The sequence below is a fragment of the Diabrotica virgifera genome, chromosome 2, assembly GCF_917563875.1.
Source record: "Diabrotica virgifera virgifera chromosome 2, PGI_DIABVI_V3a".
In the NCBI taxonomy this organism is placed as follows: domain Eukaryota; kingdom Metazoa; phylum Arthropoda; class Insecta; order Coleoptera; family Chrysomelidae; genus Diabrotica; species Diabrotica virgifera.
The window spans coordinates 69289345-69316506 of NC_065444.1; the positions used below are offsets into that span (position 1 = coordinate 69289345).

Here is a 27162-nt window from a genome sequence, read left to right on the forward strand (position 1 = left end):
CACTACTTATTCTCAAATTTTCAACCAAATCGATCCATTCTGTAAAAAGTGCGAGGTATTGTCCTATTTTAAGCTTCATTACTTGGACTATGAGAAAATTGAGGACTTTCATTTGATACATACCTTGAGTCACTACTATCTGTTAATTTTACTTCAAGCCTAGTACAGTAACACCTAGCAGTATGGGTTATTTTGTACACAAAATATTAAAGAATAAGACTTGACTTCAGTAATGTATAATTTAAATATAATTTAACAATACATCCATAAAAGTAAACAGTGTACATAAAATTTAACAGCACTTAAAAACAAATTTAACATAAAAATAAATATCTTTAACAACTAATGGCACGTAAGCAGTCTCTTATTATCAGATCTTAGAGTAAATACAAACTAAAGAACGTCACCAGTGCAAGTGCAAAGAAAGCTAAAACGTACATTATAGTGATGCGTGCAATCTTCTTGTGTTCCGAACGACTGATCTGCAGCTTGGTTCTTCGCTCGTTCAAATCGAGCAATAACGGGTCCAGTAACAGAACGTTCCGTTCCAAATACGGCTCCGGTTCGTGCTGGCGCGGACTGTGTTCGATGTTTCGGTACATTTCGTCCATCATCGGGATGATTTCATCCAAGTTCTGCACTGTCGGTCTTCGTTTCTTCGACAGACCCATTGTACGGCGAGATATGTAATTATTTGTAAAAGATTTGAAGTGATTATTGGTAGGTAGAGATAAAAATATAGGAACGTATGCATCGTAACTACTAGGATCATAAGAACATTTTAATTCCTTATATGACAAATGTCCGTGTTTGCTGTCTAATATTCCTATGCAATATTTGGGAACCTCTTGGTAAAAAGGCACAAAATTAGACGAACAAAATAGAGAATAATTGCTTAATAATAAATGATCACTCTGTATAAACTTATTTAAACTTACAACCTCGTTAGGCAATGTTTGATTATGCTTAAAATAGAGGTCGCTGTATGGCAGGAACGTATCACCATGTATCACTAAAAATGGAAGAACTTAATATTTACGATAGGCCTCTCAGCAGATCACCGACAAAGTACCGTGCGCGCATCAATTCCAGCGCACTCCCACTATACTCCCTCCACTCTACCGATGGAAGCCAGCTGAGGGGCTATCGAAATGGTATTCAAGAGAAACGAGAAAGAACAAACACTCTTTTGCAGCGTTAAGCTCTAGGCTCCCCGGCGAATCAGTGTACTGAACCGGTAGCCAATCTGGGTGGAGGAACACTTGTAGTGAACGGATACTGCCATCTCCGATCCGGAATTGGTATCTGTGTAGTTATTGATATTTTGATTGTGAGAGATTACACTGGATTGAAGTGTAATGAGGTGTGAGTATGTGTGTAATTGCTTCTTTTTATTTTTCTTCTGCCAAGGGGGCTTTCTTCAGAGCGGAGCGATGACAGTAGAATACTATTTTACTCTATTATTTAAATTATACTCTGTATATAAAAATATCCTTAATATATTTATTTATATTTTAAACCTGTGTTTTACTGAGTCTGTTGTCCTGAAAGAACTACCCGTCACATTATTTCACTGGAAGAATTTTGATCGTCTGAGTGGTTCGTTATTCAACTTAATATTTCACCCTTCAAAGGGCGTTCCGGAGTCGAATTTGACTGGCATGACATCTGTCGGTCTGTCTTTAGAATTCAATGGAACTTCTTCCAAGATTTTTAGATGAATCGAATTTGGTCTGAATTTTTCGATCTCTGGAACAGCTCCCTTAGAAACTTTTTGGATAATAAGCCAAAAAGATCTGCTCTGCGCATAGTCCAGGAACCGAAGCTTTTCACCTCGCAATTTTTACAGAATGGATCGATTTGCTTGAAAATTTGAGAATATGAAGTGGATAGTCCAAGTATCAAAATCTATGATGCCGAAAGACGCTTTTACTATGGGGGTGGTAGCCACCCCATCTCGGGGATGGACATTTTTTTTATTATATTTTGACCTCAAAAGTTGATAAAAACATTCATTCTAAGCAAAAAATGTTTTATACATTTTTTTGATAAAATTAATAGTTTTCGATTTATTCGCTATCGAAAGTGTTAGTTTTATACCAATCGAAAAAATCAATGTTTTTCGATTCACTCAATTCTTGCCGTAGAAAAAAATTTTCAAACCAAATTCTTGGGAATTAAATAAGCATTTTTTACCAAAGTACAAAAATTCGTTATTCGCTTTTAACTCCAGTTTTGTAAAAACTAATCATTCTAAGCCAGTCAAACTTCTAGAATCTATTAATAATACATAAAAAAAGCCAATGACTAAAAACACGCCCAACTTACATTATTATGCTTCCAATTTGATTTCTCTTTTTTTTTTTTCAAAAAAATATATTGATTTTCTAACCGTAACTATTTTATATTTTATCTTAGAAAGTTTGGTAGAAAAGAATTTTGTAGGTTTTTACAAGATCTGTAAGCCTATTAATACTAAATCTTATTAAAATCCTCAGTCACAAAAAGAGGTGACTTTGAATGGGTTGGTAAAGGTGGTTTTTGCATGTTATTACAAGTTTTAATTGTCAATAGCTCACTCAATTTTTGAAGTAGACAAAAATTTTGCAAATCAGTTTCTTGGGAAATAAATAAGCTACAATTTCATAGTTAAATATTTTTTCGTATCTCTGATGCTAATCTTTCTATTCTGAAGAAAAGGCCATTTTTTCCAAACTACAAAAATTCGTTATTCGTTTTAACTCCATTTTTTTAAAAACTAATCATTCGAAGCTGGTAAAACTTCTAGAACCTATTAATAATACATAAGTAAAGAGTACCAAACAAGGTCAATGACTAATTTTAATTACGGTGGTGATTAGGGAGTTGCTTCCGATCACTTTTTCGCTTAAAAAATAGGGACTGACATTCTTTTCATTATGTCATTTAATTTTTGAGTTAGAGACTTTTTTTATTTCTATAGATAGACATTTTTAAATACTTTAAATTAGTTTGAACAAGTTATCCTCTAAAAATGCATAGTTTTCCCGTCTTTTGACTTTGAAACTACAATATTTAGCATTTGACGAAGAAGAGCTAACATATAATAAAGTACAGCTCGATTACCATTGGTCTTAAAGAACATTTAAAAAACGGTTTTGTTTATTTTTTCAAAAGGTACATTTTTGTTAAGTAAAGAACGTTTTTTGCTTAGAGTGAATGTTTTTACCAACTTTTGCGGTCAAAATATAATAAAAAATTTCCACCCACGTGATGAGGTAGCAACCACCCCCATGGTAAAAGCGCCTTTCGGCATCATGTAGATTTTGATCCTTGGACTATTCACTACTTATTCTCAAATTTTCAACCAAATCGATCCATTCTGTAAAAATTGCGAGGTATTGTCCTATTTTAAGCTTCATTCATTACTTGGACTATGAGAAAATTGAGGACTTTCATTTGATACATACCTTGAGTCACTACTATCTGTTAATTTTACTTCAAGCCTAGTACAGTAACACCTAGCAGTATGGGTTATTTTTTACACAAAATATTAAAGAATAAGACTTGACTTCAGTAATGTATAATTTAAATATAATTTAACAATACATCCATAAAAGTAAACAGTGTACATAAAATTTAACAGCACTTAAAAACAAATTTAACATAAAAATAAATATCTTTAACAACTAATGGCACGTAAGCAGTCTCTTATTATCAGATCTTAGAGTAAATACAAACTAAAGAACGTCACCAGTGCAAGTGCAAAGAAAGCTAAAACGTACATTATAGTGATGCGTGCAATCTTCTTGTGTTCCGAACGACTGATCTGCAGCTTGGTTCTTCGCTCGTTCAAATCGAGCAATAACGGGTCCAGTAACAGAACGTTCCGTTCCAAATACGGCTCCGGTTCGTGCTGGCGCGGACTGTGTTCGATGTTTCGGTACATTTCGTCCATCATCGGGATGATTTCATCCAAGTTCTGCACTGTCGGTCTTCGTTTCTTCGACAGACCCATTGTACGGCGAGATATGTAATTATTTGTAAAAGATTTGAAGTGATTATTGGTAGGTAGAGATAAAAATATAGGAACGTATGCATCGTAACTACTAGGATCATAAGAACATTTTAATTCCTTATATGACAAATGTCCGTGTTTGCTGTCTAATATTCCTATGCAATATTTGGGAACCTCTTGGTAAAAAGGCACAAAATTAGACGAACAAAATAGAGAATAATTGCTTAATAATAAATGATCACTCTGTATAAACTTATTTAAACTTACAACCTCGTTAGGCAATGTTTGATTATGCTTAAAATAGAGGTCGCTGTATGGCAGGAACGTATCACCATGTATCACTAAAAATGGAAGAACTTAATATTTACGATAGGCCTCTCAGCAGATCACCGACAAAGTACCGTGCGCGCATCAATTCCAGCGCACTCCCACTATACTCCCTCCACTCTACCGATGGAAGCCAGCTGAGGGGCTATCGAAATGGTATTCAAGAGAAACGAGAAAGAACAAACACTCTTTTGCAGCGTTAAGCTCTAGGCTCCCCGGCGAATCAGTGTACTGAACCGGTAGCCAATCTGGGTGGAGGAACACTTGTAGTGAACGGATACTGCCATCTCCGATCCGGAATTGGTATCTGTGTAGTTATTGATATTTTGATTGTGAGAGATTACACTGGATTGAAGTGTAATGAGGTGTGAGTATGTGTGTAATTGCTTCTTTTTATTTTTCTTCTGCCAAGGGGGCTTTCTTCAGAGCGGAGCGATGACAGTAGAATACTATTTTACTCTATTATTTAAATTATACTCTGTATATAAAAATATCCTTAATATATTTATTTATATTTTAAACCTGTGTTTTACTGAGTCTGTTGTCCTGAAAGAACTACCCGTCACATTATTTCACTGGAAGAATTTTGATCGTCTGAGTGGTTCGTTATTCAACTTAATATTTCACCCTTCAAAGGGCGTTCCGGAGTCGAATTTGACTGGCATGACATCTGTCGGTCTGTCTTTAGAATTCAATGGAACTTCTTCCAAGATTTTTAGATGAATCGAATTTGGTCTGAATTTTTCGATCTCTGGAACAGCTCCCTTAGAAACTTTTTGGATAATAAGCCAAAAAGATCTGCTCTGCGCATAGTCCAGGAACCGAAGCTTTTCACCTCGCAATTTTTACAGAATGGATCGATTTGCTTGAAAATTTGAGAATATGAAGTGGATAGTCCAAGTATCAAAATCTATGATGCCGAAAGACGCTTTTACTATGGGGGTGGTTGCCACCCCATCTCGGGGATGGACATTTTTTTTATTATATTTTGACCTCAAAAGTTGATAAAAACATTCATTCTAAGCAAAAAATGTTTTATACATTTTTTTGATAAAATTAATAGTTTTCGATTTATTCGCTATCGAAAGTGTTAGTTTTATACCAATCGAAAAAATCAATGTTTTTCGATTCACTCAATTCTTGCCGTAGAAAAAAATTTTCAAACCAAATTCTTGGGAATTAAATAAGCATTTTTTACCAAAGTACAAAAATTCGTTATTCGCTTTTAACTCCAGTTTTGTAAAAACTAATCATTCTAAGCCAGTCAAACTTCTAGAATCTATTAATAATACATAAAAAAAGCCAATGACTAAAAACACGCCCAACTTACATTATTATGCTTCCAATTTGATTTCTCTTTTTTTTTTTCAAAAAAATATATTGATTTTCTAACCGTAACTATTTTATATTTTATCTTAGAAAGTTTGGTAGAAAAGAATTTTGTAGGTTTTTACAAGATCTGTAAGCCTATTAATACTAAATCTTATTAAAATCCTCAGTCACAAAAAGAGGTGACTTTGAATGGGTTGGTAAAGGTGGTTTTTGCATGTTATTACAAGTTTTAATTGTCAATAGCTCACTCAATTTTTGAAGTAGACAAAAATTTTGCAAATCAGTTTCTTGGGAAATAAATAAGCTACAATTTCATAGTTAAATATTTTTTCGTATCTCTGATGCTAATCTTTCTATTCTGAAGAAAAGGCCATTTTTTCCAAACTACAAAAATTCGTTATTCGTTTTAACTCCATTTTTTTAAAAACTAATCATTCGAAGCTGGTAAAACTTCTAGAACCTATTAATAATACATAAGTAAAGAGTACCAAACAAGGTCAATGACTAATTTTAATTACGGTGGTGATTAGGGAGTTGCTTCCGATCACTTTTTCGCTTAAAAAATAGGGACTGACATTCTTTTCATTATGTCATTTAATTTTTGAGTTAGAGACTTTTTTTATTTCTATAGATAGACATTTTTAAATACTTTAAATTAGTTTGAACAAGTTATCCTCTAAAAATGCATAGTTTTCCCGTCTTTTGACTTTGAAACTACAATATTTAGCATTTGACGAAGAAGAGCTAACATATAATAAAGTACAGCTCGATTACCATTGGTCTTAAAGAACATTTAAAAAACGGTTTTGTTTATTTTTTCAAAAGGTACATTTTTGTTAAGTAAAGAACGTTTTTTGCTTAGAGTGAATGTTTTTACCAACTTTTGCGGTCAAAATATAATAAAAAATTTCCACCCACGTGATGAGGTAGCAACCACCCCCATGGTAAAAGCGCCTTTCGGCATCATGTAGATTTTGATCCTTGGACTATTCACTACTTATTCTCAAATTTTCAACCAAATCGATCCATTCTGTAAAAATTGCGAGGTATTGTCCTATTTTAAGCTTCATTCATTACTTGGACTATGAGAAAATTGAGGACTTTCATTTGATACATACCTTGAGTCACTACTATCTGTTAATTTTACTTCAAGCCTAGTACAGTAACACCTAGCAGTATGGGTTATTTTTTACACAAAATATTAAAGAATAAGACTTGACTTCAGTAATGTATAATTTAAATATAATTTAACAATACATCCATAAAAGTAAACAGTGTACATAAAATTTAACAGCACTTAAAAACAAATTTAACATAAAAATAAATATCTTTAACAACTAATGGCACGTAAGCAGTCTCTTATTATCAGATCTTAGAGTAAATACAAACTAAAGAACGTCACCAGTGCAAGTGCAAAGAAAGCTAAAACGTACATTATAGTGATGCGTGCAATCTTCTTGTGTTCCGAACGACTGATCTGCAGCTTGGTTCTTCGCTCGTTCAAATCGAGCAATAACGGGTCCAGTAACAGAACGTTCCGTTCCAAATACGGCTCCGGTTCGTGCTGGCGCGGACTGTGTTCGATGTTTCGGTACATTTCGTCCATCATCGGGATGATTTCATCCAAGTTCTGCACTGTCGGTCTTCGTTTCTTCGACAGACCCATTGTACGGCGAGATATGTAATTATTTGTAAAAGATTTGAAGTGATTATTGGTAGGTAGAGATAAAAATATAGGAACGTATGCATCGTAACTACTAGGATCATAAGAACATTTTAATTCCTTATATGACAAATGTCCGTGTTTGCTGTCTAATATTCCTATGCAATATTTGGGAACCTCTTGGTAAAAAGGCACAAAATTAGACGAACAAAATAGAGAATAATTGCTTAATAATAAATGATCACTCTGTATAAACTTATTTAAACTTACAACCTCGTTAGGCAATGTTTGATTATGCTTAAAATAGAGGTCGCTGTATGGCAGGAACGTATCACCATGTATCACTAAAAATGGAAGAACTTAATATTTACGATAGGCCTCTCAGCAGATCACCGACAAAGTACCGTGCGCGCATCAATTCCAGCGCACTCCCACTATACTCCCTCCACTCTACCGATGGAAGCCAGCTGAGGGGCTATCGAAATGGTATTCAAGAGAAACGAGAAAGAACAAACACTCTTTTGCAGCGTTAAGCTCTAGGCTCCCCGGCGAATCAGTGTACTGAACCGGTAGCCAATCTGGGTGGAGGAACACTTGTAGTGAACGGATACTGCCATCTCCGATCCGGAATTGGTATCTGTGTAGTTATTGATATTTTGATTGTGAGAGATTACACTGGATTGAAGTGTAATGAGGTGTGAGTATGTGTGTAATTGCTTCTTTTTATTTTTCTTCTGCCAAGGGGGCTTTCTTCAGAGCGGAGCGATGACAGTAGAATACTATTTTACTCTATTATTTAAATTATACTCTGTATATAAAAATATCCTTAATATATTTATTTATATTTTAAACCTGTGTTTTACTGAGTCTGTTGTCCTGAAAGAACTACCCGTCACATTATTTCACTGGAAGAATTTTGATCGTCTGAGTGGTTCGTTATTCAACTTAATATTTCACCCTTCAAAGGGCGTTCCGGAGTCGAATTTGACTGGCATGACATCTGTCGGTCTGTCTTTAGAATTCAATGGAACTTCTTCCAAGATTTTTAGATGAATCGAATTTGGTCTGAATTTTTCGATCTCTGGAACAGCTCCCTTAGAAACTTTTTGGATAATAAGCCAAAAAGATCTGCTCTGCGCATAGTCCAGGAACCGAAGCTTTTCACCTCGCAATTTTTACAGAATGGATCGATTTGCTTGAAAATTTGAGAATATGAAGTGGATAGTCCAAGTATCAAAATCTATGATGCCGAAAGACGCTTTTACTATGGGGGTGGTTGCCACCCCATCTCGGGGATGGACATTTTTTTTATTATATTTTGACCTCAAAAGTTGATAAAAACATTCATTCTAAGCAAAAAATGTTTTATACATTTTTTTGATAAAATTAATAGTTTTCGATTTATTCGCTATCGAAAGTGTTAGTTTTATACCAATCGAAAAAATCAATGTTTTTCGATTCACTCAATTCTTGCCGTAGAAAAAAATTTTCAAACCAAATTCTTGGGAATTAAATAAGCATTTTTTACCAAAGTACAAAAATTCGTTATTCGCTTTTAACTCCAGTTTTGTAAAAACTAATCATTCTAAGCCAGTCAAACTTCTAGAATCTATTAATAATACATAAAAAAAGCCAATGACTAAAAACACGCCCAACTTACATTATTATGCTTCCAATTTGATTTCTCTTTTTTTTTTTCAAAAAAATATATTGATTTTCTAACCGTAACTATTTTATATTTTATCTTAGAAAGTTTGGTAGAAAAGAATTTTGTAGGTTTTTACAAGATCTGTAAGCCTATTAATACTAAATCTTATTAAAATCCTCAGTCACAAAAAGAGGTGACTTTGAATGGGTTGGTAAAGGTGGTTTTTGCATGTTATTACAAGTTTTAATTGTCAATAGCTCACTCAATTTTTGAAGTAGACAAAAATTTTGCAAATCAGTTTCTTGGGAAATAAATAAGCTACAATTTCATAGTTAAATATTTTTTCGTATCTCTGATGCTAATCTTTCTATTCTGAAGAAAAGGCCATTTTTTCCAAACTACAAAAATTCGTTATTCGTTTTAACTCCATTTTTTTAAAAACTAATCATTCGAAGCTGGTAAAACTTCTAGAACCTATTAATAATACATAAGTAAAGAGTACCAAACAAGGTCAATGACTAATTTTAATTACGGTGGTGATTAGGGAGTTGCTTCCGATCACTTTTTCGCTTAAAAAATAGGGACTGACATTCTTTTCATTATGTCATTTAATTTTTGAGTTAGAGACTTTTTTTATTTCTATAGATAGACATTTTTAAATACTTTAAATTAGTTTGAACAAGTTATCCTCTAAAAATGCATAGTTTTCCCGTCTTTTGACTTTGAAACTACAATATTTAGCATTTGACGAAGAAGAGCTAACATATAATAAAGTACAGCTCGATTACCATTGGTCTTAAAGAACATTTAAAAAACGGTTTTGTTTATTTTTTCAAAAGGTACATTTTTGTTAAGTAAAGAACGTTTTTTGCTTAGAGTGAATGTTTTTACCAACTTTTGCGGTCAAAATATAATAAAAAATTTCCACCCACGTGATGAGGTAGCAACCACCCCCATGGTAAAAGCGCCTTTCGGCATCATGTAGATTTTGATCCTTGGACTATTCACTACTTATTCTCAAATTTTCAACCAAATCGATCCATTCTGTAAAAATTGCGAGGTATTGTCCTATTTTAAGCTTCATTCATTACTTGGACTATGAGAAAATTGAGGACTTTCATTTGATACATACCTTGAGTCACTACTATCTGTTAATTTTACTTCAAGCCTAGTACAGTAACACCTAGCAGTATGGGTTATTTTTTACACAAAATATTAAAGAATAAGACTTGACTTCAGTAATGTATAATTTAAATATAATTTAACAATACATCCATAAAAGTAAACAGTGTACATAAAATTTAACAGCACTTAAAAACAAATTTAACATAAAAATAAATATCTTTAACAACTAATGGCACGTAAGCAGTCTCTTATTATCAGATCTTAGAGTAAATACAAACTAAAGAACGTCACCAGTGCAAGTGCAAAGAAAGCTAAAACGTACATTATAGTGATGCGTGCAATCTTCTTGTGTTCCGAACGACTGATCTGCAGCTTGGTTCTTCGCTCGTTCAAATCGAGCAATAACGGGTCCAGTAACAGAACGTTCCGTTCCAAATACGGCTCCGGTTCGTGCTGGCGCGGACTGTGTTCGATGTTTCGGTACATTTCGTCCATCATCGGGATGATTTCATCCAAGTTCTGCACTGTCGGTCTTCGTTTCTTCGACAGACCCATTGTACGGCGAGATATGTAATTATTTGTAAAAGATTTGAAGTGATTATTGGTAGGTAGAGATAAAAATATAGGAACGTATGCATCGTAACTACTAGGATCATAAGAACATTTTAATTCCTTATATGACAAATGTCCGTGTTTGCTGTCTAATATTCCTATGCAATATTTGGGAACCTCTTGGTAAAAAGGCACAAAATTAGACGAACAAAATAGAGAATAATTGCTTAATAATAAATGATCACTCTGTATAAACTTATTTAAACTTACAACCTCGTTAGGCAATGTTTGATTATGCTTAAAATAGAGGTCGCTGTATGGCAGGAACGTATCACCATGTATCACTAAAAATGGAAGAACTTAATATTTACGATGATAGGCCTCTCAGCAGATCACCGACAAAGTACCGTGCGCGCATCAATTCCAGCGCACTCCCACTATACTCCCTCCACTCTACCGATGGAAGCCAGCTGAGGGGCTATCGAAATGGTATTCAAGAGAAACGAGAAAGAACAAACACTCTTTTGCAGCGTTAAGCTCTAGGCTCCCCGGCGAATCAGTGTACTGAACCGGTAGCCAATCTGGGTGGAGGAACACTTGTAGTGAACGGATACTGCCATCTCCGATCCGGAATTGGTATCTGTGTAGTTATTGATATTTTGATTGTGAGAGATTACACTGGATTGAAGTGTAATGAGGTGTGAGTATGTGTGTAATTGCTTCTTTTTATTTTTCTTCTGCCAAGGGGGCTTTCTTCAGAGCGGAGCGATGACAGTAGAATACTATTTTACTCTATTATTTAAATTATACTCTGTATATAAAAATATCCTTAATATATTTATTTATATTTTAAACCTGTGTTTTACTGAGTCTGTTGTCCTGAAAGAACTACCCGTCACATTATTTCACTGGAAGAATTTTGATCGTCTGAGTGGTTCGTTATTCAACTTAATATTTCACCCTTCAAAGGGCGTTCCGGAGTCGAATTTGACTGGCATGACATCTGTCGGTCTGTCTTTAGAATTCAATGGAACTTCTTCCAAGATTTTTAGATGAATCGAATTTGGTCTGAATTTTTCGATCTCTGGAACAGCTCCCTTAGAAACTTTTTGGATAATAAGCCAAAAAGATCTGCTCTGCGCATAGTCCAGGAACCGAAGCTTTTCACCTCGCAATTTTTACAGAATGGATCGATTTGCTTGAAAATTTGAGAATATGAAGTGGATAGTCCAAGTATCAAAATCTATGATGCCGAAAGACGCTTTTACTATGGGGGTGGTTGCCACCCCATCTCGGGGATGGACATTTTTTTATTATATTTTGACCTCAAAAGTTGATAAAAACATTCATTCTAAGCAAAAAATGTTTTATACATTTTTTTGATAAAATTAATAGTTTTCGATTTATTCGCTATCGAAAGTGTTAGTTTTATACCAATCGAAAAAATCAATGTTTTTCGATTCACTCAATTCTTGCCGTAGAAAAAAATTTTCAAACCAAATTCTTGGGAATTAAATAAGCATTTTTTACCAAAGTACAAAAATTCGTTATTCGCTTTTAACTCCAGTTTTGTAAAAACTAATCATTCTAAGCCAGTCAAACTTCTAGAATCTATTAATAATACATAAAAAAAGCCAATGACTAAAAACACGCCCAACTTACATTATTATGCTTCCAATTTGATTTCTCTTTTTTTTTTTCAAAAAAATATATTGATTTTCTAACCGTAACTATTTTATATTTTATCTTAGAAAGTTTGGTAGAAAAGAATTTTGTAGGTTTTTACAAGATCTGTAAGCCTATTAATACTAAATCTTATTAAAATCCTCAGTCACAAAAAGAGGTGACTTTGAATGGGTTGGTAAAGGTGGTTTTTGCATGTTATTACAAGTTTTAATTGTCAATAGCTCACTCAATTTTTGAAGTAGACAAAAATTTTGCAAATCAGTTTCTTGGGAAATAAATAAGCTACAATTTCATAGTTAAATATTTTTTCGTATCTCTGATGCTAATCTTTCTATTCTGAAGAAAAGGCCATTTTTTCCAAACTACAAAAATTCGTTATTCGTTTTAACTCCATTTTTTTAAAAACTAATCATTCGAAGCTGGTAAAACTTCTAGAACCTATTAATAATACATAAGTAAAGAGTACCAAACAAGGTCAATGACTAATTTTAATTACGGTGGTGATTAGGGAGTTGCTTCCGATCACTTTTTCGCTTAAAAAATAGGGACTGACATTCTTTTCATTATGTCATTTAATTTTTGAGTTAGAGACTTTTTTTATTTCTATAGATAGACATTTTTAAATACTTTAAATTAGTTTGAACAAGTTATCCTCTAAAAATGCATAGTTTTCCCGTCTTTTGACTTTGAAACTACAATATTTAGCATTTGACGAAGAAGAGCTAACATATAATAAAGTACAGCTCGATTACCATTGGTCTTAAAGAACATTTAAAAAACGGTTTTGTTTATTTTTTCAAAAGGTACATTTTTGTTAAGTAAAGAACGTTTTTTGCTTAGAGTGAATGTTTTTACCAACTTTTGCGGTCAAAATATAATAAAAAATTTCCACCCACGTGATGAGGTAGCAACCACCCCCATGGTAAAAGCGCCTTTCGGCATCATGTAGATTTTGATCCTTGGACTATTCACTACTTATTCTCAAATTTTCAACCAAATCGATCCATTCTGTAAAAATTGCGAGGTATTGTCCTATTTTAAGCTTCATTCATTACTTGGACTATGAGAAAATTGAGGACTTTCATTTGATACATACCTTGAGTCACTACTATCTGTTAATTTTACTTCAAGCCTAGTACAGTAACACCTAGCAGTATGGGTTATTTTTTACACAAAATATTAAAGAATAAGACTTGACTTCAGTAATGTATAATTTAAATATAATTTAACAATACATCCATAAAAGTAAACAGTGTACATAAAATTTAACAGCACTTAAAAACAAATTTAACATAAAAATAAATATCTTTAACAACTAATGGCACGTAAGCAGTCTCTTATTATCAGATCTTAGAGTAAATACAAACTAAAGAACGTCACCAGTGCAAGTGCAAAGAAAGCTAAAACGTACATTATAGTGATGCGTACAATCTTCTTGTGTTCCGAACGACTGATCTGCAGCTTGGTTCTTCGCTCGTTCAAATCGAGCAATAACGGGTCCAGTAACAGAACGTTCCGTTCCAAATACGGCTCCGGTTCGTGCTGGCGCGGACTGTGTTCGATGTTTCGGTACATTTCGTCCATCATCGGGATGATTTCATCCAAGTTCTGCACTGTCGGTCTTCGTTTCTTCGACAGACCCATTGTACGGCGAGATATGTAATTATTTGTAAAAGATTTGAAGTGATTATTGGTAGGAAGAGATAAAAATATAGGAACGTATGCATCGTAACTACTAGGATCATAAGAACATTTTAATTCCTTATATGTCAAATGTCCGTGTTTGCTGTCTAATATTCCTATGCAATATTTGGGAACCTCTTGGTAAAAAGGCACAAAATTAGACGAACAAATGAGAGAATCGTTGCTTAATAATAAATTATCACTCTGTATAAACTTATTTAAACTTACAACCGCGTTAGGCAATGTTTGATTATGCTTAAAATAGAGGTCGCTGTATGGCAGAAACGTATCACTAAAAATGGAAGAACTTAATATTTCACTGGAAGAATTTTGATCGTCTGAGTGGTTCATTATTTTGATTTCTTCGATTTCGGTGTAAATCTTTTGCCGTCTCAATATTCTACAAAATTTCGGCGACAAAAGTTTTTTGTTCTCAACTAATTCGCTTCGTATGGTTTTGTTGTATGTATGTTTTTGTGTAACGCTATTATTTGTCTTAGTGTCTAAGGTACTGGTAAGTCAGTTGCCTAGTAGGTCTATACTGGACTCAATTTTCTTTAAATCATGAAGGACCTGGAACAGAAACAATTCGAATGAGTATGCGCTTGAAAACAATAGCAAAAGAACGGTATAAAACTTGCACTTTCTCGAAAAGTAAGTTTAGTCACTACATGTTTCGTCTTGGTCGAGACTCATCAAGCAGTGCCAGACCAAACGAAACCTGTCTTAGTGTGAACGAGATAAACTTTTAGAGAGGAAAGGTAAGCAACCATGTCTTCTAGTGCAGGGGTCACCAATTAGCGGACCGCGGTCCGCATCCGGACCGTGAGCTAGTTTTGTGCGACCCGTCAATAAATTCAGAATATTATACCTAGTGTTTGGCAATTTTAAAAATGTTTGCCCATGAAATTGTGTACTATGTTTGGCTCAACTGATGTGTGCGAAGCCGCTTTATCAATAATGAACTTTATTAAAAATCGGTACAGATCTCACTTAACCGATGAATATCGCAACTCCCTAATGAGACTCAGTTGCACTAAACTCACACCAAACTTCAGACAGGTTGTACATAAAAAAATGTAATTTTTCTCTCTGATAATTTAATTTTGTAAAGAGTTTTCCCCCTTATTGTTATAATTACTAATCATTAATTTTGAAATTAAGTAAGCTGTAATACAAAATTGTCATGTTCATTTTTTTATATTCATTTCCTCTCTACTAATATGTTAAGTAGGAGTACTTTTCAGATGTGAATTTAATTAAAATAATTTTCAGATTTAATAAGTTTGCAACAAACACCTTGCATTGAAACTAATGTAGAAAACATAACATATTAATTAGCATTTTGTACTATGATTATTATGATTATTTATTTTAAATTCCTCAGTTTCCTTTCTACAAAATTGAAGATTATCATTCAATATACTACTTCATTATCATTCAATATATAAATGCCTAATTTTTAAAATATTCTCAGTAACAATTTACAATACTGCTGTTTTTAAACAAATCACAAGGGTGCCGGGTGAAACAATTTTTTAAGCAAATTCAAAATTACTTTTTTCCCTCGAAAAATATATTTTTACTTGTCATATTGTCATATTTCTGAAAAGTTGATAGTTTTCGAGTAATAAGCGATTTAAAATCTGACAAATGCGAAAATATGCATTCGCGATGCCAGAAAACTCTAAGTTTTAATAAAATGATAGATCCTTTTTATTTAAGATGACCCAAAAATGCTAAAAACATATTATCGCGGGCAAAAAAGGTGATGTTTTGAATTTGTTAAAAAATACATTAAACAATTTCTGCCCAAAAATTTGGCCCGGCACCCTTCTGATTTGTTTATAGGGGATATTTTTTAACAAGAATCCACAAAGAAACCGAATCAGAACAGTCAGACACAGACAGCATAAATCCGGACCCCGGAAGTGTCATAGGTTTTCGAAACGGACCCTCGGGGAAACTAATTGGTGACCCCTGTTCTAGTGTATAATGTGCCCTCTATAAAACAAATTATAGACCAGGGCGGATCTGTGAAAAAACGTCTATCTTTGGATGTGAGAGGGCATTCGGATTTTTGCAGATAAAGTTTGTATAAATAATTAACCTATGCTCCTTCTCAAATATGCCCGGAACATTAATAAAAAAATTTAAATATTTAAAAACTTCGAAAATTGTCGATTCTTTTCTACTTTCTTTGCTTATAACTTTAAAACGAATCCTTTTAGAACAAAGTCGTAGAGAAATAAAATAAAGAAAATTGAATTTTGTATGACATACGACTAGTTAAAATGTCTTACATTATTACTCTTTCTGCAAAATAGCAATAGATACAAAATAAGGGGGTAAAATTAGCCTGATTTTATTCAATATTTTTCAACCACTTTGGTTGCACTTAGAACCTTAGTAATTCGTTTGGAAAATTCTAATAACATACTTAAACCGTCCACCAAATTTCATTAAGATCGACCTAATAGATTTTGCATAATAATTTTGCAATCTAAAATTTTTTAAAAACTTTTTGAACGAAAAGTAGACCATTTATAAGTTCGCTAATTTTTTTGCATATAAAGAGGCGCTCTACCTATCTAATACACTTTACAGAATTAAAATCAGATTATTTAAACGGCCTCAGCAATGTTTTAAAGGTATCAACAAATTTTTGGCTTATAAACAAATAGACCAGGCATATTTGAGAAGGAGCATAAGTCAATTATAATTATTGAAGTTGTCACCTAACTTTATCTGCAAAAATCCGAATGCCACCTCTCACATCCACCTCAAAACAGATCCGCCCTGGTCTATTATAGAAATTTGTTTCTACGCGATATAGACCAGTAAGGATCTGTTTTTAGGTGGATGTGAGAGGTGGCATTCAGATTTTTGCGGATAAAGTTAGGTGATAACTTCGTTAATAATAATTGAATTATGCTCCTTCTCAAATATGCCCGGAACATTAATAAAAAAAAAATAAAATATTTAAAAATTTAAAAAAATTTCGTTTTTTCTACTTTTTTTGCTTATAACTTATTCATTTTAGAACAAAGTCGTATAGGAATAAAACAAAGATAATTAAATTTTCTATCAGATGCGATTGGTTAAAAATGTCTTAATTTATCACCCTTGCTTCAAAATAGCAATAAATATAAAATAAGGGGGCAAAACAAGCCTGTCCTTATTCAATGATTTTCCATCACTTAGGTTACACTTGGAACCTTCCTAATTCGCTTAGAAAATTTTTGTAATGTGCTAAAACCGTACACCAAATTTCATTAAAATTGACTTACTAAATTTTGCATAATAATTTTGCAATCTAAATTTTTTTAAAAAAATTAAAATTTTTTAAAATCTTGCACAACAAAACTAGAACATACAAAGATTTGTCAATTTTTTTACATATAAACAAGTACTTCACCTATCTAATGCACTTTACAGAATTGAAATCGGATTATTTAAGCAGCCTCAGCAATGATTTAAAATTATAAACAATTTTTTGGCTTATAAACAAATTAGTGCTGTGGCCAGGAGGGGGTGCTACGGGCTCCTTTATTTAGATGGACTTACCCAAGTTTTTTTATGTATTTTGACCCGTAGAACACGAATTTTTTGGGTAACAGTTGATCCGGATGTCGATAAGATTGTTATAAACAAAGAACTTGAGGAATTACATAACATCAATTTTTCGCAAAATAAAACATTTTTTTGTATTTCTTGGGTAATTCTAAGCAAAAAATGTTCTTACAAGTTTTTTCGTAGGATGCATAGTTTTCGAGATAAACGCAGTGGAACTTTCAAAAAATCGAGAAATTGCAATTTTTGAACGCGAATAACGTTTGATTAAAAAATAAAATAGCAATTCTGCTGACAGCATTTGAAAGTTTAAGTCAAATTATACCGGTTTTAATTATTTGCATTGCTAAAAATTACTTTTTTTACTATTAAACAAAGCTATTTGTTTATAAGCCAAAATATTGTTTATAAATTTAAAACATTGCTGAGGCCCCTTAAATAATCCGATTTTAATTCTGTAAAGTGTATTAGATAGGTAGAGCACCTCTTTATATGTAAAAAAATTAGCCAACTTCTAAATGGTCTACTTTTTGTTCAGAAAGATTTTAAAAAATTTGAACTTTTTTAAAAACATTTAGATTGCAAATTTATTATGCAAAACTTATTAGGTCAATTTTAATGAAATTTGGTACACGATTTAAGTATGTTACAAAGAATTTCCTAAGCGAATTACTAAGGTTCTAAGTGCCACCAAAGTGGTTAAAAAATATTGAATAACAACAGACTTATTTTGCCCCCTTATTTTGTATTTATTGCTATATTGCAGAAAAGTTAATACCTTAAGACATTTTTTGCCAATACAAAATTCAATTATCTTTATTTTATTTCTCTACGACTTTGTTCCAAAACAAATCGTTTTAAAGTTATAAGCAAATAAAGCAGAAAAAAATCAATGTTTTTCGAAATTTTTAAATATTTTAATTTTTTTATTAATGTTCCGGGCATATTTGAGAAGGAGCATAATCAATTATTATTACTGAAAGTGTCACCTAACTTTATCTGCAAAAATCCGAATGCCACCTGTCACATCCAAAAATAGACGTTTTTTGCAGATCCTTACTGGTCTAATATAGGTATTTTCAACTAATGTATCATTTAAAAAAGACACGGGTTGTGAAATACTAGACTCGTTAATAAAGAAAGAGAAGTTGTAAAAATATATTTAGAGTTACTCAATATTAATTTTATCATTTCATTTAAATGATAATAGCTTTAAGATATTCTATAATGTTGGAAGTAACAGTTTTTTCAGAAGTGAAACAAAGAAAGCGAGATAGTGAATACCATTCGTTGCACAATGCAAGAATGAGTCACTTCCTAACCTCTAGTGGTCACAATGCTATATACAGGGCGTTTCAAAAAAGGTAACACCGTCTCTAGGATAGGTAAAAAACTGAAAAATAATTGGGGTTTACTTAGTACAAGATTGTTGTAACACCATCCGTTTTCAAGATTAAGGGCAATGAGGAAAAAAATTTCACATTTTTTACGATTTTGCCGAAACTACTGGCAACATTGAAATGAAATTTAGTGGGTTTTAAGAGGTGATCATTGCGCATTTCTTGACATACAATGAGTTTTTTATGCATCATTTGCGCGCATATGGGTAATGGCCTGAATTAAAAAAGTATGCCACTGAGATATTTCAAGTTTAAAAATAATTTTTGAATTCCTCTTTCATTTTGTGACAAAAAATCTATCTTCCCTTTTTTCATAAGATATGTATTTCATAAGATATTTTTCATGCAAAAAATAAAGTATCTGAGCGCTTCCACAGTATTCAAATTAAGTTTCTAAACTAAATTTCAATAAAACATGCATGTACAACGATTTTAGTTGTTAGAAGTATTTAAAATTTATCTACTCGTTGCATAGTAACAGTATATTATTAATATCACTAACACTTTTTCTCTTTTCTCGATCATTAGTTTTTATTGCATACTGTATAAATTATTGTAATCACTGAATACAGGCATAGTGAAAAAATAATCATATTAATTAAATTAATGAATAATTTACGCGATTAAAAAGTAACTGTTATCTAAAAATATTCAAAAACTGAACCAAAAAGCCATCTCTATGTTCCTGATGACGACGGATAGAAACTTAATTCGAATACTTTGTAAAGGTTAAGATGTTTTATTTTTTTGAATAAAAGCGGAAACAACAAACGAGTGATAGTAAAGACGATGACGACAACGCAAAGACAACGGAATGGAATTTGGATAAAGAAAAACATATAGAAGGAAAGGATAATCAACAAGAAGATGAACAAAAGAAAAAGGACATTGAAAAAACAGCTAGTACGATTGACGTGGAAATGAAACAAGGACAAGACGCAAAAACTAGAATAAACGAAAATAACAACTTGAAAATTTTTACATGGAATTTAACAACACTTAGAGGAAAGGAATGCGAATTAGAGCAAGAAATGGAAGAATTTAAAATGCAAATAATAGGTATTAGCGAAACAAAGAAATGTGGAAGAAGAAAAAATAGTATCAGAAAATTACACGATGTACTACTCCGGGGTAGACAAAGAACTTAGAGCGAAAGAAGGAGTAGGCATAGTAGTCACAGAGACAATAGAAAAAAGAGTATCAGATTTCAAACCTATATCGTCGAGAATAATGTATATAAAAATATAAATGGAAGAGGAATGGTACATAGTGCAAATATATGCACCAACAGAAGGAACGGAAGAAGAAAAAATGGAAGATTTCTACAATGAACTACAGAATACCCTAGATGAGATAAGAGAAAAATGTGAAAGAGTAGTGTTAATGGGAGATTGGAACGCAAGTATAGGGAAAGATGAAAACAAAGGACTTGGGTGCATGGGAAAACATGGTGAAGAGATACTAAACAGAAATGGAATTAAAATGATCAGATTCTGCCAGACAAATGGCCTGTTAATAGGAAACTCGTTTACACAGCAAGTACTACAAGATAAATATACATTTGTAGCAGAAGGCAGAGATGCAAAAAGCATAATAGATTACATAGTCTACACGCAAGAAATGAAACAAAATATAAAACAAGTCTGGACAGAACAGAGAGCAGAGATCGGAACTGATCACAGACTGGTAATGGCAGAGATGACATGGCAAAAACCGGTACAACAAGAACAGATAGAATACAGCAGAATAGCCATAAAAAACTAAAAGATGAGCAAAAGAAAAGGAGATATCAAGAAGAAACTGATAAGGAGTTCAAAATGGAGGAGAGAAAGAAATTAGAAATGGATATGGAGGAAAAATGGGAAAAATTTAAAGAGATAATAATGAAGAAAGCAGAAGAGATATGCGGAAATCTAACAGTCAGAAAATTAAACAAAAAGACGGAATGGTGGAATGCAGATATACAGGAAGAAGTGAGGAAAAAGAAAAAGGCATGGAAAAAATACAATAGTACAAGAGAGGAACAAGATAAAAAAGAATACCAAAAACACAGTAACACAGTGAAAGAACTAGTTAGAAAAGGAAAGAAAGAGAGTTGGAAGAAGTTCGGTGAATCACTAAACCAAAATTACAGAGACAACAACAGATGTTTCTGGAATAAAGTAAGGAGCCTAAGAGGAAAGAAAAGAAAAGAAAAGAACTCAGAGGAGTAAAAGACAAACACAACAAACTAAAGACAAATACAACAGAGATACTAGAGGTATGGAGAGAATATTATGAAGAGAAATATATGGGCGAAGAAAGTGAAGAAATACAGACAGATGGAACCATAGAACAGACAGCAGCAGACGAATACCAAATGGAAGAAATAAGTACTGAACAATTGGAAGAAGCGATAAGTAGAATAAAAATAGGAAAAGCGAGCGGAGCAGATAAAATTGATCCGGAAATGATAAAATGGATAGGGAAAGAAGGAAAGAAGTGGTTGCTGGAAATAATGAGAGAAGCATGGAGAACAAACAAAATGCCGAGAGAATGGGAAGAAAACTTACTGATCCCAATTCACAAGAAAGGAGAAGAATCCACCTGCGGAAACTATAGAGATATATGCCTCTCATCAGTAGTGTTCAAGCTCTATACGAGAATAATAGAAAGAAGATTAAGAACAGAGGTAGAAGAAAAACTTGAAGACGAACAAACAGCATTCAGAGCCAAAAGGCAAACAGTAGACAACATAAGCATACTACGAAATATAATAGAAAAAAATAATGATCGGGGAACAAACATATATATGACCTTCATAGACCTTAAAGCAGTGTTCGACTCAGTAGACCGGAAAGTATTATGGAATACTATGGAGGAGCTGGGAATAACGAGACAACTATTAGAGATAATTAAAAGTACATACAGCAGAGTGGTGGGAAAAGTACAAATGGGAGGTAGCAGATCACTAGAATTTAGGATGAACAAGGGTATAAAACAGGAAGATAGCCTAAGCCCACTCCTATTCGTCATAATTATGGATAAATTATTTAAAAATGTAAAAAGGAGAACAAACCACTTAAAAACAATAATAGGCTACACGCACCTAACACCAGTTATGATAGAAGGATTATTGAATGCGGACGAAGTCGTTCTCTTAGCACACAACCCGAGAAAGAAGCAGCGACTAACTGATGTATGGACTGAGGAAATAGAGAAAATGAAATTAGAAATAAACATCAGCAAATGCAAGACGATGAAAATAGGTCAGCAGGAGCAGGAGATTGAAGGCGAAACATAAGTGTTCTGTAAAGGACAAGAATTGGAGAGGGTGACGGCCTACGAGTACCTGGGCACGATAATATCGAATGACGGAAAGCTAGACCCAGAAACTGCAAATAGGACAAAGAAAGCTACGAAAATATATTATGCGATTAATAATACGATACTGGGAAAACGGGAAATCAGCCAGGAAACAAAAATGCATGTATATAATACAATCACAGTACCAACTCTTCTATATGCAAGCGAGATATGGGTCACAAATAAAAGACATGAAAGTGCCATAAATGCAGCAGAAATGAAGCAGCTGAGAAAAATAGCTGGAAAGACGAAGATGGACAGGGAAAGGAACGAAAACATCAGAAACGTGCTAAGTCAGGAACCAATAGAGAAAAAAATTGAAAAAAGAAACCTGAACTGGTTTGGACATATAACTAGGATGAACGAGAACAGACTAGTAAAGAAGGTGGCAGATGCCAAAAGACAGGGGAAAAGAAGAAGGGGCAGACCTAGAAAGGGGTGGATGGAGCAGATCGAGGAAATCGGGACAAAGAGAGGGAAAACAGTGCAACAGATAAAGGAAATGGCAGGAGACCGGAAGGCGTGAAAGAAATGGGTAAAAGATGGATAGGTGATACCAAAGTCCGACGCTCTTATAGGGCAAAAGGACAACGAGAAGAAGAATAAAAGCGGCCGGCGCGTCGTATGAAAAATGTAAAGATAGATTTTGTGCCACAAATTCAACGATGGATTCAAAAATTATTTTTTAATTTGAAACATCTCAGTGGCGTACTATTTTTTCTTTAAAAAATGTCTACTAAGCAAATCTCAATTATTTTTCAGTTTTTTACCTATTCTGGAGACGGTGTTACTTTTTTTGAAAAACCCTGTATATGTACATTGAAATAAATAGGTACACTAAACTATTTAATACTTTACCTCAAGAACGCAAGACATGCTCCACGCTTGAGTCCTTGAACTATCGTTGCAATAGGCACCATCTTTATTCGTCAATTCCGGCAGACCTCGCCAATCAGAAGTCTGTAATTCGACGAAGTGTTTCGAAAGGATCAGTTTCGTACTAGCGACTGTTTCTCTCAACGCTCCATTTTGTGCGGCAAAAATGAGTTTGGCTCGAAGGAAGAACCCAATAGGCCATACCCATTCCTGTAAACAAATATGTCATGAAAAAATGAGCTAAAATGTCACTGTAATAAAAATTATCAGCGAAGAAACTGCATAATCATTTTTAAAGTATTAAGAATAACATTTTCATATATATCAACAAAGGCTATTACCGAATATTCCATATTAATGTGACGTCATTTAGTTAATTTTTGAGGTTATATCGATTTTAAACAACCGACAATCTGCTTTTCCACCGTAGTTCATTTCAAACCTGTTAAATGAGATATTGATTTCTAATTTTCATAAATTATTATCACTAAAGGTAATATAACGGAATATTCCGTATTATTGTGACGTCATTCATTCCATTTTACAACCTAACTATGTATCTATGTTTTTCCCACAACAGTTTATATTTCTGATTAACAGTTCTGATTAAAGATTAGTTTGTATTTACTATTTGAACTGAAACTGAAAAAACCTATTGTCGTGTAAAATCTTACCCTTCGCAGTTGACACTGTGAGTTATTGCGACACGAAAGAGTTAATGAGACCAAATCAATTCATGTTACCTTTATAGGGCTTTTCATTCACAGTCATTTGTTTCTAGCTTCTGTCATGTGTCACATAATATTAATATATCTACGTCATACGTTATTGGTACATCCAATGATACAAACCAAAGACGTATGACGTAGATATATTAATATTATGTGACACATGACAGGAGCTCGAAACAAATGACTGTGAATGAAAAGCCCTATACTAAGAAGAGGTATTTTCCCGCAGTTTCTAAATAATCAAATGCTTACTCAGAGAATCGAAGTCAAATATTTAGGTTTACATCTTGACAGAAGATTAATATGGAGAACACATTTACAGAACGAAAACAATTGGGACTCAAACTAAGACAACTTTACTGGCTTATTGGCAGGAAATCACAATTAAATCTAACAAATAAGATTTTAATATATAAAGCCATACTGAAGCCAATATGGACGTTTTCAAATAATAGACAGTAATGATCTTCCAAAATCTCTATCTCCAAAAAGGAATATCTCGAAGAAGGAGTTATGTGAAATTAATCAAAAAGTCACTCATCATTCAGTCATTTCACAGATGCCATAAGTTTCTCCGGCCCTAAAATGGAAATTAAAATCATAATTTTCTATTTGGTCATAATTTAATAAGAGATTATTAGCACGTTCTGTGATTTGAGCTCTGGGAGAATAAAGGGGTGGTGTTCAATTACCTTCATCATGTCTATTGATCCGCTGCCACTGTGGTTCCAAATGCCGAAAAGATTGTCATGAACCTTTAAACGCGTATATTGTTCATAAACTTCGGAATTACTTTCCTACTTACGGGTTTTTCGCATCGCTGTACGAATGTGATATTATTTTTTTGAAAAACAAAATGGCGGATCCAACATGGCGGAAACAAATTCGAAAATTTTATTTTAAACGCATACGTTTTTGAAATTTTATATTATAAAGAACTTTTGAAATTGCTGATTACCAATACATTTTCTTTTTAAAGAACAATATTTACAACCTATTACTTCGATACAACCGCCCATACACGAGCATCAATCGCCAGAATAATGTAATATCCGTATTTCACACTTTTGTATTCAAACAAATGCCAGTAATGCAAAGCAGTTAAAGGCAGCTAAACCAATGTGATTCTGTATCTTCTGACTGTACATTTTACATTAATCGCAGAATTATGTACTTTTTGAATGTATTTTTACGACACCAAATTTTGATTATTTCAAATATATTATTTGCTCTTACTCCATCTTACATGCATAGAATCGGATTGGCAGATACTCCCAATGGTACTTGTGGCAAAATCGGAGATCTAACACATGTCATATTGGAATGTCATTTACAGATAAATAACATAAACGACCTTTATAAGGAATTAAAAAATTTTAAATGTTGTTTCCCAATAAACCTTAATACTTGCCGGTTGTTCGAACGCTAATCAAAAATGATCATTATCAAATATTTAATTACTGTCACAACTGTGAACGTCAACTTTGATTGGGTTGCTACAAACATAATTATTGATTACAATGATGAAATTAGTTAATCAATTATGTTAATAATTGTTATGTTAATTGATTAACTAATCTCATAATTATAATCAATTATGTTTTCAGCAACCCAACCAAAGTTGACATTGACAGTTGTGACAGTAATTAAATATTTGATAGTGATCATTGTTGATTAGCGTTCGAACAACCGGCCCTTATATTTACAAATGGTATGGAAATTCTTCATCTCATTTATAAACATGTTAAATTATGTAAATACAAGTTGTAAACTAGGAATAATTTGTTAATTTGGTTTGAAAAAATTAAAAAGAAAAAAAATAATATATAAAAAAGAACATATAATAAAATAATAATAACAAAAATAAATAAATAAAAAAATAGAAACAAAAAAAAAGAAAAATAAAAAAAAAACAAGTAAAAAAAATTAAAAAAAATAGAAGTAAAAAAGTGATTACCACAAATTAAAATATATAATAAAAAAAATATAATATAATAATATGTTGTATCAAAAAAATAATATTGTAGTACTTACGTTATGAAATAAGAAATTTATGACTATGAATCTGCAATCAATCACAAACAAGTCTGGCTAAAGGTAGAATTCCGCACCAAGCGACCGAGACAGGAGACCGCGACAGGCGACAGATAGGTCGCGATAGACGATAGTTGGTCGCTGGTCTCGGTCGCGGGCTGCAGAACTACCCTGATATAATTGCATTGAGAGCAGTCGTGGGGAGACCTCGCCTATCTGTCGCCTGTCGCGGTCTCCTGTCTGGGTCGCTTGGTGCGGAATTCTACCTTAATTGGCTCTGCCAAAGCCATTTTTCAAGCAAAAAAAAAAATATATTATTTTTACTGTTTACTCACTAACAAACGTTATGCATTTATTGTTATCAAATCTTTAGTCAACTTTTACCTTACATTAATACCTACTTGAAAAAGAAGAATCTGCTTTACAGCAATAAAATTGATAAACCACAAAACGTTTTACAGCGTTTTCAATATAGGTACGCGTTCTTTTTGACTGTCACTGCCGGCCAAAATAAGGTCGTACATGGCTCACTTGTCCCGGAGTTATGAATAAGAATACATCCGGTCTGATTCTTACGACTTTACGATAGTATGAGAAAACAATAACTGTAAACATGAAAATCCCTAAATAGGGACTTTCTATATTACTTCATGGCCACGTTTTCAGCATTTGGAACCACTGTGCGCTGGTGTAAATTTATTTCTGGATACATTATTGCCACTGTCTTTTATAAACCCCTATGTTGACTGCCTATTCTTATCTATTTAACTAACTATTTAATAAAAATAATATTTCGAAAATACCATTTAATACTTACGGGGCCTTGATGATAGTTAAATCCATGTGAAACTGAAGGATCTTCTGATTGATTGGAATTGTCATAGTCACCTTTGTATGCCCAATCTTCAGGATCGAGTGTTTTCATTCCTAAAGGACCTAATAGATATTTCTCTGCTTGTATCAGAGCTTCCCAAGCACGGCTTGGAGTGAACAGTTCTGGTGCCTGTGGTCAAAAGAAGTTTCAAATTAAAAATACAGTTATGAGAATATAAAAATCTGTAATTGATTTACTAAACATGAGACTTAATCATGTGCTGAACGAATATTCATTCCATACATACAGTGGAGCAAATAATTCAAAAATCGAGAGAATACAACAGAGAACCTAATATTCATAGATTTATTCATAA

At 33.0% G+C, this 27162-nt stretch overlaps 1 protein-coding gene across 8 annotated transcripts in view; it reads right to left on the minus strand.

The window, feature by feature from the left end:
* Positions 1 to 220: 220 nt before the first annotated feature.
* The window catches only part of LOC126880072 (glycogen debranching enzyme), a 124430-nt gene continuing 97488 nt past the window's right edge, over positions 221 to 27162 (minus strand). For 4 of the 8 annotated variants that reach the window (XM_050643733.1, XM_050643731.1, XM_050643730.1 and 1 more), the window contains 3 exons: positions 26790 to 26975; positions 23190 to 23417; positions 13524 to 14586 (listed from right to left, as the gene is read on the minus strand). In XM_050643733.1, coding sequence (XP_050499690.1) covers positions 14533 to 14586; positions 23190 to 23417; positions 26790 to 26975 — 468 coding nt within the window. In that variant the 3' untranslated portion in view covers positions 13524 to 14532. Of the gene's footprint in view, positions 846 to 3546; positions 4172 to 6871; positions 7497 to 10196; positions 10822 to 13523; positions 14587 to 23189; positions 23418 to 26789; positions 26976 to 27162 lie in introns of those variants that run through there. The other 4 variants (XR_007696394.1, XR_007696393.1, XR_007696392.1 and 1 more) reach the window with 4 other exon arrangements.